This window comes from Nanorana parkeri, unplaced genomic scaffold (genome assembly GCF_000935625.1).
Source record: "Nanorana parkeri isolate BGI_ZX_2015 unplaced genomic scaffold, ASM93562v1 scaffold186, whole genome shotgun sequence".
In the NCBI taxonomy this organism is placed as follows: Eukaryota; Metazoa; Chordata; class Amphibia; order Anura; family Dicroglossidae; genus Nanorana; species Nanorana parkeri.
Window position 1 is genome coordinate 1093439 of NW_017306454.1, and position 15983 is coordinate 1109421.

At 43.7% G+C, this 15983-nt stretch overlaps 1 protein-coding gene across 1 annotated transcript in view; it reads right to left on the reverse strand.

The window, feature by feature from the left end:
* Positions 1–15983, reverse strand: part of SIM2 (single-minded family bHLH transcription factor 2) — an 85882-nt gene that overhangs the window by 20697 nt on the left and 49202 nt on the right. Inside the window, exon 4 of the mRNA XM_018555155.1 lies at positions 9644–9752. Coding sequence (XP_018410657.1) covers positions 9644–9752 — 109 coding nt within the window. The remainder of the gene's footprint in view (positions 1–9643; positions 9753–15983) is intronic.

Consider the following 15983-nt stretch of genomic DNA (forward strand, 5'->3'; position numbering starts at 1 on the left):
TCAATAAACCCCGAAAAGCAGCCGAAGGCAGCCGATCGGCTCAGCCGAGCCAAAGGCATTTGCCTCGGCTCGACTGAGCTTATGTGACAGCTGCAGTGGGGCGAATGGCCTGCCAAAGGCGGGCCTTTCACCCCGCAAATAATAGCAGGGCGGAGCCAGGCGTGATCTCACAGATGGCTCCGCCCAGTTGTAATGACAGATCAGCGTCCCCAAATGGCCTGGGGGCGCTGATCTGTCATTAAACAATAACAACTGGGCGGAGCCTGCCGTGACATCACGGCCGGCTCCGTCCAGTTGTTATTTATTGGCTAGGACCTGCTAGAAGATTAGCAGGTGCCGGCCAATAGGAAACAGTTAAGCGGAGCTAGCTGTCACTGCTGACCAGAGCAACCAGTGACATCACTGGTTGTCCCTATTGGTTTTTTTTGTATGGTCCCTGTGTGTGTTGTAAAGTAACCACCGCTCCAAGCTCGCTCCCATGATGGACTACAATCTCATGTTTAATTTAGCAATTTGTATTGAGATTGTAGTCCATCACTGGAGCGAGCTTGGAGCGGTGACTACTTTACAACACACACGGGGACCATGGGAAATAAAAGTAGCCACCCTCCAGAAGGAAGGACAGTGTCAGCCCCAATTCAGAGATGATTGGAGGATCTACAGCCATGTGATACAAAAATAAGATACATTTTTCTTAATAGTTAAGGTACCTGAATGTATTTTAAAGATTTAACTCCTGAGTTTAGTGTCACTTTAATGAATCGCTGCACTATATTGATAATTGATTTTTTTGCATATTAAACAGAGTTACGTTGTAAGTAATATTCGGGCGGTTAATTAGCACTGCACAGTTTAATTTAAAAATATGTAATATTTATTTGTCTCGGCAGCTATAGAATTAGAAGTAGGTGTAGCGCAGAGTTGCTTTTATATACATTCATAAGATTATTCACTAATTAGATCTCTTTTACATTTCTATCCATATATTCCTTCAAAAAAAAGCTAAAACATACCTGAAAAGACTTCACATTCTTGAAATACCTAAAAAGACATTTGAGTCTCTACACTCTTTTTTTGTTGCAAATCTTATGTTTCTCTTTGGTGCAAATCTGGTAAAACTATTTGCAACTAAATGTAATAAGTAGCAGCGCAGTGCCATGTAAATCTTTGCCTATTTGTTTTTTATCTAGAAAGACTTATTAAGTAAGCTTTGTGGATTATTGTAATATACCGGGGATCATGGTTTCATATGGAACAGAATACGGGTACGGCTATTTCTGTATTTTGTTACACATGTGTACGCAGACAAGCCGCCTATTCACCGTCAACCAGAAGCGGCCTGTCGGTGCGAGACCTCAGTGTTGGAAACTGCGGGATTAAGAATAATTGTGCCCGCAGAATCCAGGTAATTGCAGGTCTCTGAGTAAATAATAGTGTATCCATTTACCTTGTCACTTCCAATGCTCTTTTCTGAAAGTGGGTTAATGTTGAAATAATAGTCATTTTGTAAGTAATTTCCCGCAGGTTGTAAAGGCCTCGGGTTCATTAGCAAACAACTGCTGTGGGAGCCGGACAGTTTCAGTATGTTAACACTCTGTACGTGACAAGTCCGAGGTATAAAACCTTCTTCTGTTTCTGTCAGTGCGTGGCACAGACATACTTAAAATGCGCATTTGTCTACAGTACGCCCCTTGTATGGAGAGCCTATGCCACATTGTCTGAAATAAATGAGCACGCTGCCCAGTGTTGAAGTTCTGGATCATGTGGAAACAACATATAAATCAGTGACATATGTAAATGATATGTATATGACAATGTATTTTTCATCCCTCCTATCAGATATACAAGAACATTATGATAAGTTAAAGCAAAACTCCAGCCAAAATAAAAAATAAAAAGGAATAGCGCGTTTAAAGATAAAATAACAAAACCAGATTCTGCTGCAATATTCACCTTCAATCCCCAGTCTGATGGCCAGCATAATTTAACCCATTTTCTCTGAGCCCAGGTTATCCTCGATCTGCCCCCAGCTTTTGACTAGGCAGTAAAAGTAGAAGCAGCACAGTGATGGGCTCATCTCTCTCTCTCTCCGCTTTCTCTTCCTATCAGTAGGCTTTTTGTCAGCAGATGTGCTGATTGGCTCCATGTGCTGCTTCTCCCTCCCCTACTCTAAGCTCTGCTGTACAGGGCCGGGAATCTCATGTGAGCAGGCCCGGCGCTACCGCAAGGCAAGGCAAGCGGCCGCCTGAGGGCGCAGCAGGGTGAGGGCGGAGAAAACAGGGCATTTTGACGAGTACTTGTACTTGTCAAAATGTCCCGATGATTGCGCTATGTTTTGGTTTTTTTCACTTACCTTCGGTGCGGGAGAGCAGCGGCGAGTCAGCGCTGGTCCGGTGGGAGGAGCTCCAGGTGGGGTCCTAATTTAGCTGGGCAGGGACTGCCAGAGGATCCCGACACGCGCGGCACCTCTGGCAGTCGCCGGCCAGATAAATTAGGAGTTAGTGGCAGGAGTTTAAGTGATAATTGCTGTGCTTTATTAATCATGCTCTGTGTAATGTTTAGGACAAGCAGATCTATACAAAATAGGGAGCAGACTCGATGGACTCGATCTTCTTCTGCTGTCACTATTCTATGTTTCTTTGTGGCAGGGGTGTATCCATTGCCTAAATATTCTATGCTAAAATGTTCCTCCTTCCCATATCAAAAAGTTATGAGATATGCAAGTGTACCATGAGAACAAGGCGGCCTCCAATTCTGCGCACCTCTACTCTACATCTAAGTGGTTCCATTATAGTACACTTTAAAAAAACAAAATGGCACAAAAGTGAATCCGTTACCTCCAGCAATTTATAACACATTATATTTTATTCATTCAAAAAACTGGAATACAATTGGTTTCTATGGGCAACTGTTGTGCTTTGTCTTTAGCATCCAGAAGTGAGTTCAGAATGTCGCCAGCACTTCATGGGATAAAAGGATTACACATCCTTAGTCCTTTCTCTCATTTGTTATTCCTTGTAAAGTGCGTGTGAGGCAATTCGCCTTTCTCACCGCTGATTGAGGATTAAGCAGAGTTTTCTAGTCAGTCCTGACTCGCTGTGTCCAATACCACAGCATTTGCAGAAGTACTTGGTGTCAGTATTAATATTCTCTGTACGCTGTGATGTGGCATTACGGGGAGACGTGTGGAATATCACCTCTGCCTGGCTTCATGGAGTGAGAAATGTGAGCTGCCAGGGCTAAAAGTAGAGTATTATTATGCCAAATATTAAGCCTGGAAATTCTGAATAATCATCTTTGTGAATACATTGAAGGTATTTGCATATAGACTGTACTGTGTAAATACTGCACAGGGACTGCTAAAAAAAGAAGCCATGTTGTAACCTTTGGAACTACATATCCAAGAACGTCATGCCAGCCTTCTCTACAACTACTTTAGAACCAAAGCCAGCTTACAGCTCACTTTAACAGAAAAAAGATACAGCAGACAAGTATAAAGTACAGAGGACTAGAGGTGCAGAGAGTAGCTTTCAGCCCCTGTGCTCTGCCCAGACAATACCAGAGCAGGAGAGCCCAGAATTTGGCCATAGTGTCGGGGGACTGATAGCCTCAAGGTTTATGGGGTTCCTACAATGGATCCTTTCCTCGCACTATATTCTTTTACTGAGGATCTGTTCTGTGGGGGAAAAAAAATCCTCGTCCAATCTGGATTAAGGACGGTGGTTTCTGGAAGAACAATTCTAACGCGGATGTTTAGAGCAAAAAAAACAAAAAACAATTCCTAAACGGGGCAACTAGACCCATTAGTAGAAGGAGTTATACCCTGAACATTTGCAGAATTGGTGAGAGAAAAAAATCACCCTATTTAACCAAAGCTCTCCTGTGGCCCAGACCACAAGAGTAGGCCAAGAGCATAGCTCCCAAATTTAAAGGGATGATTCCTTTTTTGGAACTAAACCCCTCTATTCCCTCTATTTCCCTTATTCAGCTTTAATATGTCCCCCTTTTAGCTCCTTTTTCAGAGATCTTTATAAATAACAGTACTATTTCACTGCCAAAATTGTTTATATTGCATTAATTTTTCAAACATCCTTCAGATTATTCCAGTGATTATGATAATACCAGAAAGTTCTGAAATGTGCCAGGCCAGAATAGCCCACCATTTGGGTATAGCTTAAAAGAGAACTATAGCCAAACCTTTTTCTGGGAGCTTTAGTTCTCTGTTGTGTCACATGAGAACATTTACTAATGTATTCCTGTCACCCAAAGTCTGCATATAGCAGGCTGATGCGTAGAGACGCACTACAGGTAGAAAAGATCCCAACAATATTGTTGGCATCCATTCTGCTGTCTGATTGATAGCTGGCACTGCCTCTCAAGAGTCAAAGCCTGCTGTGCCCGCCTCCTCCCCTATCTGGTCCTCCAATGAGTGCTGAAGCAACTGAGAGTGGGAAGGGGAGAATCCCTGTTGGGAGAAGCCATGAGCACAGTGATCAATGGTTTGTGATCGCGCAGTTCTCAAGCTACAGAGCTGGCGTGTGACAGCTGCAGTGTCACACCCCAGCTCTAAGTATTGGGAAGAGTACATTTTACTCTGCCGCTAGTTCACCTTTTAACTCCCACTGTATTGTGTAACTGAGGTTCTAGCCTTTGGTAGACATGTGCGATTTGTTTTGGAAAAAAGTTTTTTGTACGAATTTTCATTATTCGGAGATGTATCTGAATTTCCGAATAACAGAAATGACGAATGAAAACGAATCCGAATTTCCGAAAACTAAATTTCGGATGAAATTCGGTAGTCTGTACGTATTTTCGTTTGTGGACAAATTTTCGTTGCAGCAAAGTGACATTTAAAAAATATATATATATTTTTTTAATGTCTCTGTTGCAACAAAACGAACATGAAATGGAAACGAACATTCGTACAGACTACCGCTAACGAATTTAGTCTGCATCTGAATCCCTAAACGAATTGACTTTCGGACCCGGATCCCGAAAAACGAAATAACGCAAAACCCAAATCAAAACGAAACAAATATTTTGCTGGTGCACTTGTCTAGCCTTTGGAAGAATTGAGAGTGGCAGCTAGACCCAATAGAGTTATACCCCTGCAGAATTGGTGAGGGGAAACATCATTGGGGTCTATTCACTAAGCAGCCGAGTGAAAGACCGACCTGAAGTGAGCCAAACCCTGTTCGGCCGCTATGGGGCCCGGGGCACAGGGGGGCCCGGCCAAGACATGCCTGATGACGTGCGGGCTGCCTGGGTCGCTATGGCATCTCACGCTGCTGGCTGTCACTGGCGGCTGTGAAGAGAAATGTGCCACTGTTCAGACCACTGACAGTGATCTGTGCAGTGGCGCGTTCCTCCTCACAGTCGCTGCGGAGTCAGTGAGAGCCAACAGCAGCGGTGGAGCAGGCTGGACCCAGCAGTGGAGGAGGCGGGGCCCGGGGTTGGCATCAGAGGAGGAGGCGGGGGCCCGGCGATGGGCGGAGGAGGCGGGGGCCCGGCGATGGGCGGAGGAGGCGGGGCTCATCACCGACGGTTGAGGAAGAGGAGGCGGACAGGTAAGGAATGTGACCAGCCCACCTGAGGGTAACCCTGCGGAGCCCACCATAAAGATTATATGGTGGGCTCTGCATGGTCACTCTCAGGTGGGCTGTGTGGGATCTCAATTGGGCTCTGCAAGGGGTGCAACTAGACATCAAAGGGGCCCCATACAAAATTTTGCTATGGGGCCCTGTGATTTCTAGTTACGCCCCTGCTTCTGGTGCCAGAGAAGAGTCATGACTAAGGGTTCCAGTAAATAAATGAGGTAGGAGACCTCTTGAGCTACGCTCAGACCGATGGGTAAAGGATAAATTATGTCTGCTGGGCCTTGGCATCTAGTCTCTGTTGCCTCCCATTTACAGAGCCAATTGAGCACTGGCTATACACCTATGGACAGTCAGTCTCACAAAGCCTGATGTGCTGGAGCTGGTCAGCCCAGAAGATGTTTTGTTCTTTTTGCGGACCACAATTAAAAAAAGTGAGCCAAAGGTTACAAAGTCTGTCTTGAGGAGGATGATCGGAGGCTTTGTACTGGAAGAGGATGTAGAGATCAGGAATAATATTTGTCATATTTGCCTCAAATCCCAACAGCTGCTTTCAATTGCGCTACCCAAGGAGTGATATCTCAGGACTTGCCTGTTATAATAAAAACCTCCCTAAATCTGCTCCTGGCTTTGAATCCCCATTCACTTTACACTATCCGTACAATGAAGTGATTACAGACACCTGGGCCTGAGATGGAGGTGAGAGAAATATTAGGTGGAAGTCAGACTTCACTAGATTTGCTGACAGCAAAAGTATCAGATACCTTTTCACCATTTAAAAAAGCCTTTTCAATGATTTATAAAGGTTATCTGCTCTATTTGTGGAGTTATTATCTCTCCTACTGAGCTTGGTAATTAAAGGATAAACATCCTTATTCAACAAAGATTTCATGTTCTTAAAGTGACATTAAACCCTCAGATTTTTTAACATAAAACAATACTGTAATGTGTGCCTTACTGTAATCCATGGTAGTTTCCCTTCTCTTTGCTGCTCTTCCTTTTAAATCTGTATCTGTTCTCATGCTGGGCAGAACTTCTGTTTTGCAACAGACTGCCACCGTGTGGATACACGGTGTCTGTGTATACGTTTGTAAAGGCTTGTAACCTGAGCCAGCACTACAGTTCTCCCCAAGCATGAGAAGACATGAGGATTTAAAAGGAAGAGCAGCAAAGAGAAGGGAAACAACCATGGATTACAGTAAGGCACACATTACAGTATTGGTTTATGTTAAAAAATCTGAGGGTTTAATGTCACTTTAAGTGTTCATATGTAACTACAATTAACCAAAGCAACCAGTCAATACCCATTTTGTAATTCTGATTAGTTGCTATGGGTTACTGTGCTTAAAACTGTCAAGGCACCAAAAGATCACAAAAAAAAACCAAATCTTGATTACTTATGTGTTTGCAGCCACTAAACAAACCATAGCAAGATCATAGACAACTCCAACCCCTAGCTTTAATGACGTGAGGTAGAGGTCACATAGGTAGAATCACATGAAGCATGGTCCAGGAAAAGTGTCTGCAATAATGGACGATTCCCACAATAAGTTCTTGAAACTCTGGCAGCCCTGGATCTCATATGCTGGACCCCAGAGCTTTGAAGCCACCTAAGCTTCACCCTCGACCTTCTATCTTCTTCAATCCTAGTTTACCCTATCGCCTCTATGGTTTCCCACTTCTTTTTTTTCTACCTAATCCCCCTTTGCCTCTCCTTCTCTTACCTTCAACTTTTCCCCTTTATCTCTTCCAATAATCACCAGACCTGAACACTTCAACCCAATCCCTGGGTCCCCTCTGACCCCACCCTGGAAATACACAATTGTTGCAGTCCAATGCAAAGCTAAGCCCTTGCACGACCAACCACACTGGCAATGACAATAGGCTATCGCTACTGATAATGTCACTAGGCTCCAATACACAACCCCATTTCAAGATCACCATAACCCAACTAGTGTACCGTCCCTCAACATCCCATGCTACGGGCCATATGTACCCTCACTAACGGTTCATGGGTATAGTCAATGTTGTTCCTACAAACCTGTTAAAACAATAAAAAGGTTGTGAAAGAAAACTGTCTAGGCAAATAAAGAATAAAAAAAAACATATGCATTACATCTCCCTGTGTTTCTGTTCTTAAAGATCCTTCAAGTACAGAAAAAGAATTGTTGATCTGCCAGAAATGCATTCAGCTCTTAATTTCCTAATATGGACTGACAACACACAGCCTTTTAAAAAAACAATACATTTTAAATTTAACATTTTCTCATCTTTGTGTGCAGTGTTCCTGATCCTGGTACAATGACCTCCTATAGCATGTTTGGTCATGCATGGTCCTTGACCATCTCCTGCAGCATATCTGCAGTCTGTGGCCATTTCTTGCAGTATGCCTACAGTCTCTAACCATTTCTTGTAGCACAGTATGCCTGGAGTCTCTGACAATATCTTGTAGCTTGTTTGCAGTCTCTGACCAGCTGTTATAGTATGTGTGCAGTCTACGACCAGCTCTTATAGTATGTCTGCAGTCTCTGACCATCTCCTGTATTTTGTCTGCAGTCTCTGAACCTCTCCTGTTGCATGTCAACAGTCTCTGACAACTTTCTGTTGCATTACATTCGCTGAATTTAATGAACGGCCTTTTGGTGATGTCAGAGGGTGCTCCTGCAGCCCCTTAATCAAGAAATTGGCCACCGCTGCTCTAAGGGCCCGTTCACACCAGATGCAGTGCCTTCTGGCCCGATTCTGGCCAGAACGCACTGCCTCGCATTGCGGCCGGCCCACTTTTTTGTGGGGCAGGAGGGGGCATTAAAAATTTGAAATTGAAATTAATAGCACCACAGCCACGCCCTCCGGCCGCAATGCGTTTGGCCGCAGGGGATTGCAATGCACATTATGCCTGTGGTCCTGTCTGGTCCGATCAAAATAGTGCTTGCAGCATTTTGACCGGACCGCAAGCATAATGTGCCTTGTGATCCCGTGCAGCTGATCGCATTGAAGCCGGAGGCTGTAGCGTGGCTACAGTGCCATTCACTTCAATGGCCCGACACGCCCTCTCCTGCCCCACAAAAAAGTGAGCCGACCGCAACGCGAGGCAGTGCGTTCTGGCCAAAATCGGGCCGGAACGCACTGCATCTGGTGTGAACGGGCCCTAAGCCCTTTAGCATTTTTCCTAATAATAACATTAGCAAGAACTCCTGTTCAGATGGTCACCCAAACCACAGATGACCAGAGGTGGTCAGAAAAGGTGAACAAAATAAGAAAAATAATTCTACTTTGTAAATTGTGAGACTTGGCTTGTTTAATGTCAATAACTTGTTTTTAAAGCAAGTGTAGATAAGATCATTTTAAGTAAGATGATCGCATTCAAAAAGACTAGATGTTCCATTCAATATGAGCCAACTAGTGTTTTAGGCTTATCAGATCTTGAAATAAACCGATATTGAAGAAAGACATGACAGCGAAGTGGCCCAAATTTTCAGAAGGTGAGATCATCAATGGCACCCTCCTTTTTTTTAAGGTAAACCTGTCACAAACATGGGCCATTCATTCAGACTGTGAACGTCTAGCTTGCGCCCCACCCCATCCCCCCAAGACACCCTGTTGGTTAATAGGACAGCCCATAACAATAAAAGACAAACAGAGGGGCTCAGGAGGCAGACGGCAAACAACCAAGCTTAACTTTTTTTGGAAAAAACAAGATTTTTCAATAATATTAGCCGCCTACATATCTAAATTTGGACCAAACCTGAGCTCCTCCAAACACAGAAGGAAGCTCCTTCCACTACCGCCCAATTGCGTTGACCTAATATGGCCATGGGGCTATATAAGGTAATTGATGTCAGCACAAGCATCCCACCCCTGTGTTAATATGCAGCTGTGGATGGGTGGCCCCATGGAGCTTCTGGTTTCAGAGGAGCATAGGTTTCGGACCAGGTGCAGTCTGAACTTGAGCTCATCCGTATTTCTGTTCTGTAATGGTATGGAATGGTACTGGTATCTGTACTGGACCAGTGCTTCCAATACATAAGACACGTGCATTGATAAATTACCTTGCAATAAGTGTGGGTGGATGGGTTGATGAGCTGTGAGAACTGCTGTCATCTCATCGTGATCTGAAGGATGGATATACTCATATATGCTATTACCAGTCAATTCCACCTGTATGGAGATAAGATAAAACATTGTCAGGAAGATAAGAATAGATTTATATGGCTCATTAAGTTGTGTCACATTTTATGCCATAGCTGTGCAGGCTACTGAATTAAATGTAATGTTGAATCGTGCAATGACTATGGATAATGACTTCATGGGTCTATGTACAAGTTGTTTTCCCACAAAGTGTACTAAAGTGTACTGATGCAGTTTTGTGTGTTTTTGTCCATTTTGCGTAAAAAGCATATTGAAGGATCAGTCCACCTAAAACTGAATGCTAAAGGATCAAACCTTCTGATAGTTTCTTACAACTTTCAGGGACTCTATTGGAGAGATTTTTTTCAGTTCCTGGGTCTGCACACTTGATGTGCCTATTATAAGGGGAACTAAATAGCCATGCTGGATTTATTATTTGGTTTACCGTACTCTATAGAGAATGTAACAGAAGGAGCTGGAACACAAAGTGGAACAAAGGTGGGCAGGAACACCTTATAGCACAGAGATCTCACTGTTAGAGCTTCCAAGACTCATGAGTTTAATATTCAACCAGAAAAAAGGCCTAATTGCAGGCAGAGGAAATTTAAGAATATAACCTGATCCATCACTAAGCCACTCATCTGCTGCTTTTTATTTTACTTTTTCTGACAGTTGTTACAGAAATGTAGAGGGGAAAAAAAATAACACATGGAATTGCCAAATTCTTCAAGGACATACTTGTCCTCTATAGCAGTGGTTCTCAACCTGTGTAACTTCAGGACCCACATTTGTCCTTGGCCATCAAGACGCGACCCAGGTCGCACTGAAATTTAATGCATGGCATTTGGGTACCGCATGTTCTATTGCAGCCGTACGAGCTGTGGGTGGGAGGTGCATTTGGGGTACAATTCAAATGAATGGCAACGCAACACACCTCCCACATCAGAATGCACAGTAGGTGCGATAGTGTGGTACAGTTTGATGCACTGTACTAGTGTGAACAGGCCCTACTAGAACTGGAGTGGATCCTCAGTCTGGGGTCCAGTGTGGGCTGCTGTGCTGTGACAGAGCTCCATCCATATGTGCATTGCTTGTACAGCTCCCTGCGTGCCCTGTTAAGGATCCGGGAACCAGAATGTGACATAACTCCGGTCCAGGCACCTCTACAGTGTGCGTGAGGGAGCTGTAAGCAACGCATTAATGGATGGAGCTCCCTCGCGGCCATAGCCGAAGCCTGCCCCACCTAAAGCTGACACTCTGCTGGGCAGCATATTTTGAATGGCTGCTCGGCGCGAGAACTGACAGTGCTGCGCTAGGGGAAGGCAGAGGAGCCTCTCACCTAGAAAAGTGGAAGGCATGCGGCAAACCACTGAACACAGGGTGGTGACCCACTTTTGGGTCACGACCTACCAGTTGAGAACCAAGGCTCTATAGGTTGGTTGCCATTTTACCATTTCTAATTTTATTTGCTTGGATATTCTTCTACTTTAAACATATTCAAAGTACAAAGACTATAATACTATAAATACACCTAGGCACACCACTGGTTGCATTTATGTTTCTTTATTTAGTTGTCATTTTCGTATTGTTCTTTTTCCCAGTTTTTGTAATGATGTATTTATGTTTGGAAATGTATCAACTATAAAGATCCCTAAGGATCTAAGAATGGGCACTTTGTCATGCTGATACCAGCTGCATGCACTTTTGTACTAGGTGGGTACTTCAAGGAAGAGATCCTGGAGATATGGGGCCATTTGTTAAGCACTGGGCCTTTCCAAGGAGGTGATATGGAAACTTGAGGGTAATCAGCAAATTATCAAGGGAGACAACCTGGGTGCACCTCCCTGTTCTCCAGTGTGCTGGCAGATAGACTTAGCTTACCACTAAGCAATTTACAAAAAAACATTTAAAATAAAATACAGCCCCCGCACTATTCACTACTTTATTTGAGAAATGTAATACACAGATAACCCAGAATGTCTTTGAGGTGTTCTATCCTCACTTGACCTGATGTATTTGAGGTGTTCTTGTCACTTGACCTGTTCTTGTGTGGTTTCCCATCACACTGAGGAGATTTTTATTTTCTATGGTGGCTGCAGAACAGGAAGTGAAGAGAAATCTCCAAGTGGGACACAGACAGCAATACGAACCTGACAGATGTTCTAATGCTTCCCAACTCTTTTTAAAAATAAAAACAAAGGTTGTAGCTGGACTTGTACTTTAAAAGTGGAAAAGCAAAGGCTCCCTGCACCTTTACAATGTCATCAAGAGGCCATATACTGAGAATGGCTGCAACGTAAAGGAGAATAGGAAAAGAGTACAGCAGGGCTGTGGAGTTTGACAGGGCTGCAGCCTAAGTCCAACTCTCTCTAACATATACATCAATAAACTGGCTGCAGCTCTGGTATCTTCCTCAGCACCTGGACTAGCTCAGCATGACAAGAACATAAGAGTTTGGCTTAAATTTTTTGACAGTCATCGCACCAATCCTCCCTTATGGCAGCAAAGTATGGAGTCCTGTCACCTACCCAGACCAACCGTAATGGGATTCTAGCCCAATATAAATATTCCATCTGGAATTCTTCAAGCCCCTTGTAAAGTCCATCAGCACCTCCAACAATGCTTGCTGGGCTGAGCTGAGTAGATTACCTTTACTGCTTGCAGTACAGAAGAGGACACTTGTATATACTATCATACTGGGACCACTTGCACAATAGCAGCTCCAACTCATACTACCATAAAGCTTTACTGATCAACAAGGACAAGCACATTGTCCATCCATAACTGCCAACAATGTGGGCTGACAAAATCTCAAATAAAGGACAATGGGAAAATTAAATAACAAACCCCCAGAAACTAACTACTTCCCAGTCACTACAGAGAGACTACAAACTGGTCCCATACCTGGAGTTGATACAAGACCCCAAAGACAGACAGAAAGACCCTGAGCCTGTACAAATTGAGTGCCATTGCCAGGAAATCGAATCAGGGCAGCAAAGGCAGACTTGCAAGCCCAAGGAAAAGGGTAAACTGTGCCAGCGGTGTGATCAAGTGGTCCTGGCGTATGAGGCCCACTTCCTGCTACAGTGCCCCAGATACTCAGCATTGAGAGGAATGCACTTCCAGGAACTCTCCACTCTCAACTCAGACTTTACTTTTGTAGAAGAGAAGAGGAAATTCCATATCCTCAGCCATTGCTGGAATTAGCTGCACAAAATGTTACACCATGTCATAGACTGAGAGGGTGGGAGAAAATGTGGACTAACAAATCCCCTACATGGACTCACCCCCTATTTTCTGTTATATTATACCTTAACCGGATAACATTCCTGGACTCACTAAATGATACCAGCTCAGCTTGTATTAATCCTTCATTGCAACTGTGTGCATCCACCATACTGTATGTAACTTCTGGGCTTTGTGACTTTAGGGAACTATGAGCTGCTGGATGATTCACCAAGCCAAGATTGTGTCTGTGTCCCCAAAGGCCTGTTGCCCTAGAAATATTCTTCCAGATCACTCACTAAGATGCTGAACTGATATATGGTGCAAGGCTACTGCTTTTGTCTGTGTGCCAGGACCAACAAATTATATTCTCACTTGTTGGAGTAAATTCAAGTAATCAAGAGAACCTGTCTTTGGATCTTTCCAGCAATCCATTGTATTGCATTTGTGTTTACAGTTAAAGGGGGTCCCCCACCAAGACTTACTAATTTCTTTCTGTGCAGACCTGGGGGTCAAAAGGGTCTCATTGTGGACTGCACTTTCCAAGTTATCAGAACTAGTCAGCTTTATTACTATTATGTTAGATTGCTATTCAGCTTTACTGACCACCCTTTAAATGTTGTCTAGCTATACAATTGCAGTGTTGGATATCCGTATTTGTGCATTATCGATTTACATTTTTAAAATTTCAGCTGTAAAAATAAAGCCTTGGGAATTCATTTCTGTCTGCTCATGGTCAGCACTATCTGTGTTTCACTGAACTTGGCTGCCCACTTCTGATCTCTAATTGGCTATATTATTATTGTTCCTATTTTCAGAAAAATTACTGCTCCACACTGCCAAGCATCAGGATATTGCTATACTGCTGGAAATAGTCATGCAACCAGTCCTTGCAACCATATTAAATTAAGGTAACAAGTTCTTTAGCTAATGCCCTCTGGCCTTGGTCATTTCCTGGAGGAACAATACTGATCAACTGGAAAACAACATTCTGGCCACCTGAGAGCAATGGATCTGGGTAATCTGAACTAGCCCCTAGAGATGCAATAGTTTCCTGAGTAGATTGGGTGATAATTAGAAGAGTAGTAAGGTTCTCTGTTAGGAGATAGCTACATGCTTGTAACTATCTTCCATCGCCCTGTGAAATAGTAAATGATGGAAATGACTGAGTGTTCTGCATATGAATCATGACTATAGACTAGAGAATCATAAATATAAAATGTTTGCCTAGCTCTCTAGCTCTAGGGGTTCTAAAACCTTTCAACCCTGTGCTGGTTCATATACCATAAATTTATACAAAATTCCCTGGAATCCCTCCTGGGGTCCAAAGAAGTCAAATTCATCAAACAGACCTTTATCTGTACTTTAGCCACACAAATGTAATATCTTTCTGCTGACAGGAGAAAAGATTTATTATAGCTCCAAATCGCTGTTGTAAAGACAAGAGGTTTTACTGAACATGACAAATCGTCAGGCGTACAAAACGCAGACCTCTCCCGAGCTGGAGGGAGGGGGGTCCATTTTATTGTTCGCTGTACTGATCTCCCTTATTATCTGGGCTCTGGGGGGGCACACGCGCATTACCTTATATACACAGAATCATTTCCAGATGTGATATGGTTGGATGCAGTTTAGATATTTAATGTTAACACGTATTTTACTAAGTCATTTCAATTGCAATGTTACAGGGCCAAATTGCTTGTCTTGGTTATGGTTGGAGATTGGTCGGGTTGAGTTTGCCCCTGGCTTCTTGGGTATGCCAAGGCCAAGATCTCCCATCATAATTCCTGTTCCTGTTCATCTGGGAGTTTTGGTTGTCCCCACCCACCTTTGTGTGTTCCAGCTGCGCCTGTTACAGTCTTCATAATATAAAACAAAAATGTATTAAAAATCCAGCAAGGATAGTGGGAACCAATTATAATGGGCACAGGAGGTGTGGAGACCCGGGAACCCACCTCCAAGATCTCACCAACAGAATCACTGAGAGATAGAAGAAACTGTCCGGGGGGTTTAGGAAACCCATTCACACTATGCACAATGTTAATGCCTGTGCCTTAATGCAACACTATACCTTGCATTCTGAATGGGCTGGCAGTTCATCTTACAGGAATTTGCATAGGTCAGGAAATTGTCCCAAGTCCTACGTGTTAGATCACTTTCTCAATTGCTTGGGTGCCGAAACCAAACAGGGTGCACTTCTTTCCCAAAATTGTCTGTAAATCTAAAGGAAAGAAGTTGATGGCACACCCTAATATCCAACATAAGTGAAGCTTCCCTTGGATATTATGACATGCCAAAGGCTTCTTTCCTTTGGATTGGAAAAATGGCCATGCATTTGTTTTTGTTTAGAACTGCAGTGCACACCACAATGCGTGGATAGTGCACATCTGTGTGTGGTGGTGCACAGCAACACAAGTGCATTGTGCTACACTGCCTTAGTTCATTGGTGTACCAATCAAAATGAATGTACTGCACTGTGTGTAATGTGTTATTGTGTCTTGTGTTACCACAATGCTATAGTGTGAAAAGGAGCAGAAGGAAACCTGAACTGATAGTTACTTACTCTAACAAAAATGCATATTAGAAAAAAAAAAAAAAAATTATAATTTTGCAAAAAAAGGAAACCTTTGATTAGTTTTGCCACTTATTTACATCTATTATAGGGGTCTATTCACAAAGCTGCCGAGGGCAGCCGAGTGAATGACCGATCAGAAGTGAAGTGAGCCGAACACCGTTCGGCTATTCACTTCAGGCTGGTACGGCTGATTTCAGCCGTATATCGGCTGAAATCAGCCGTACATCGGCTTGCTTCGTGTGGCTTCGGATCAGCCGAACATGCTCAGCATGTTCGGCTGACCCGAAGTGCAGAAGGAGTTCGACTCAGCCGATCCAACATCTGGATCGGCTGAGCCGAACCTCCGGCAGGCTTCACACTGCTGTTCGGGCTATTCTGAAAGATCCCGAACAGCAGTGAGAGAATAGCCGAATGCCGCCGAGCGGCATTTGGCTCGGCTGTTCTGCTCGGTCCCTCAGAGG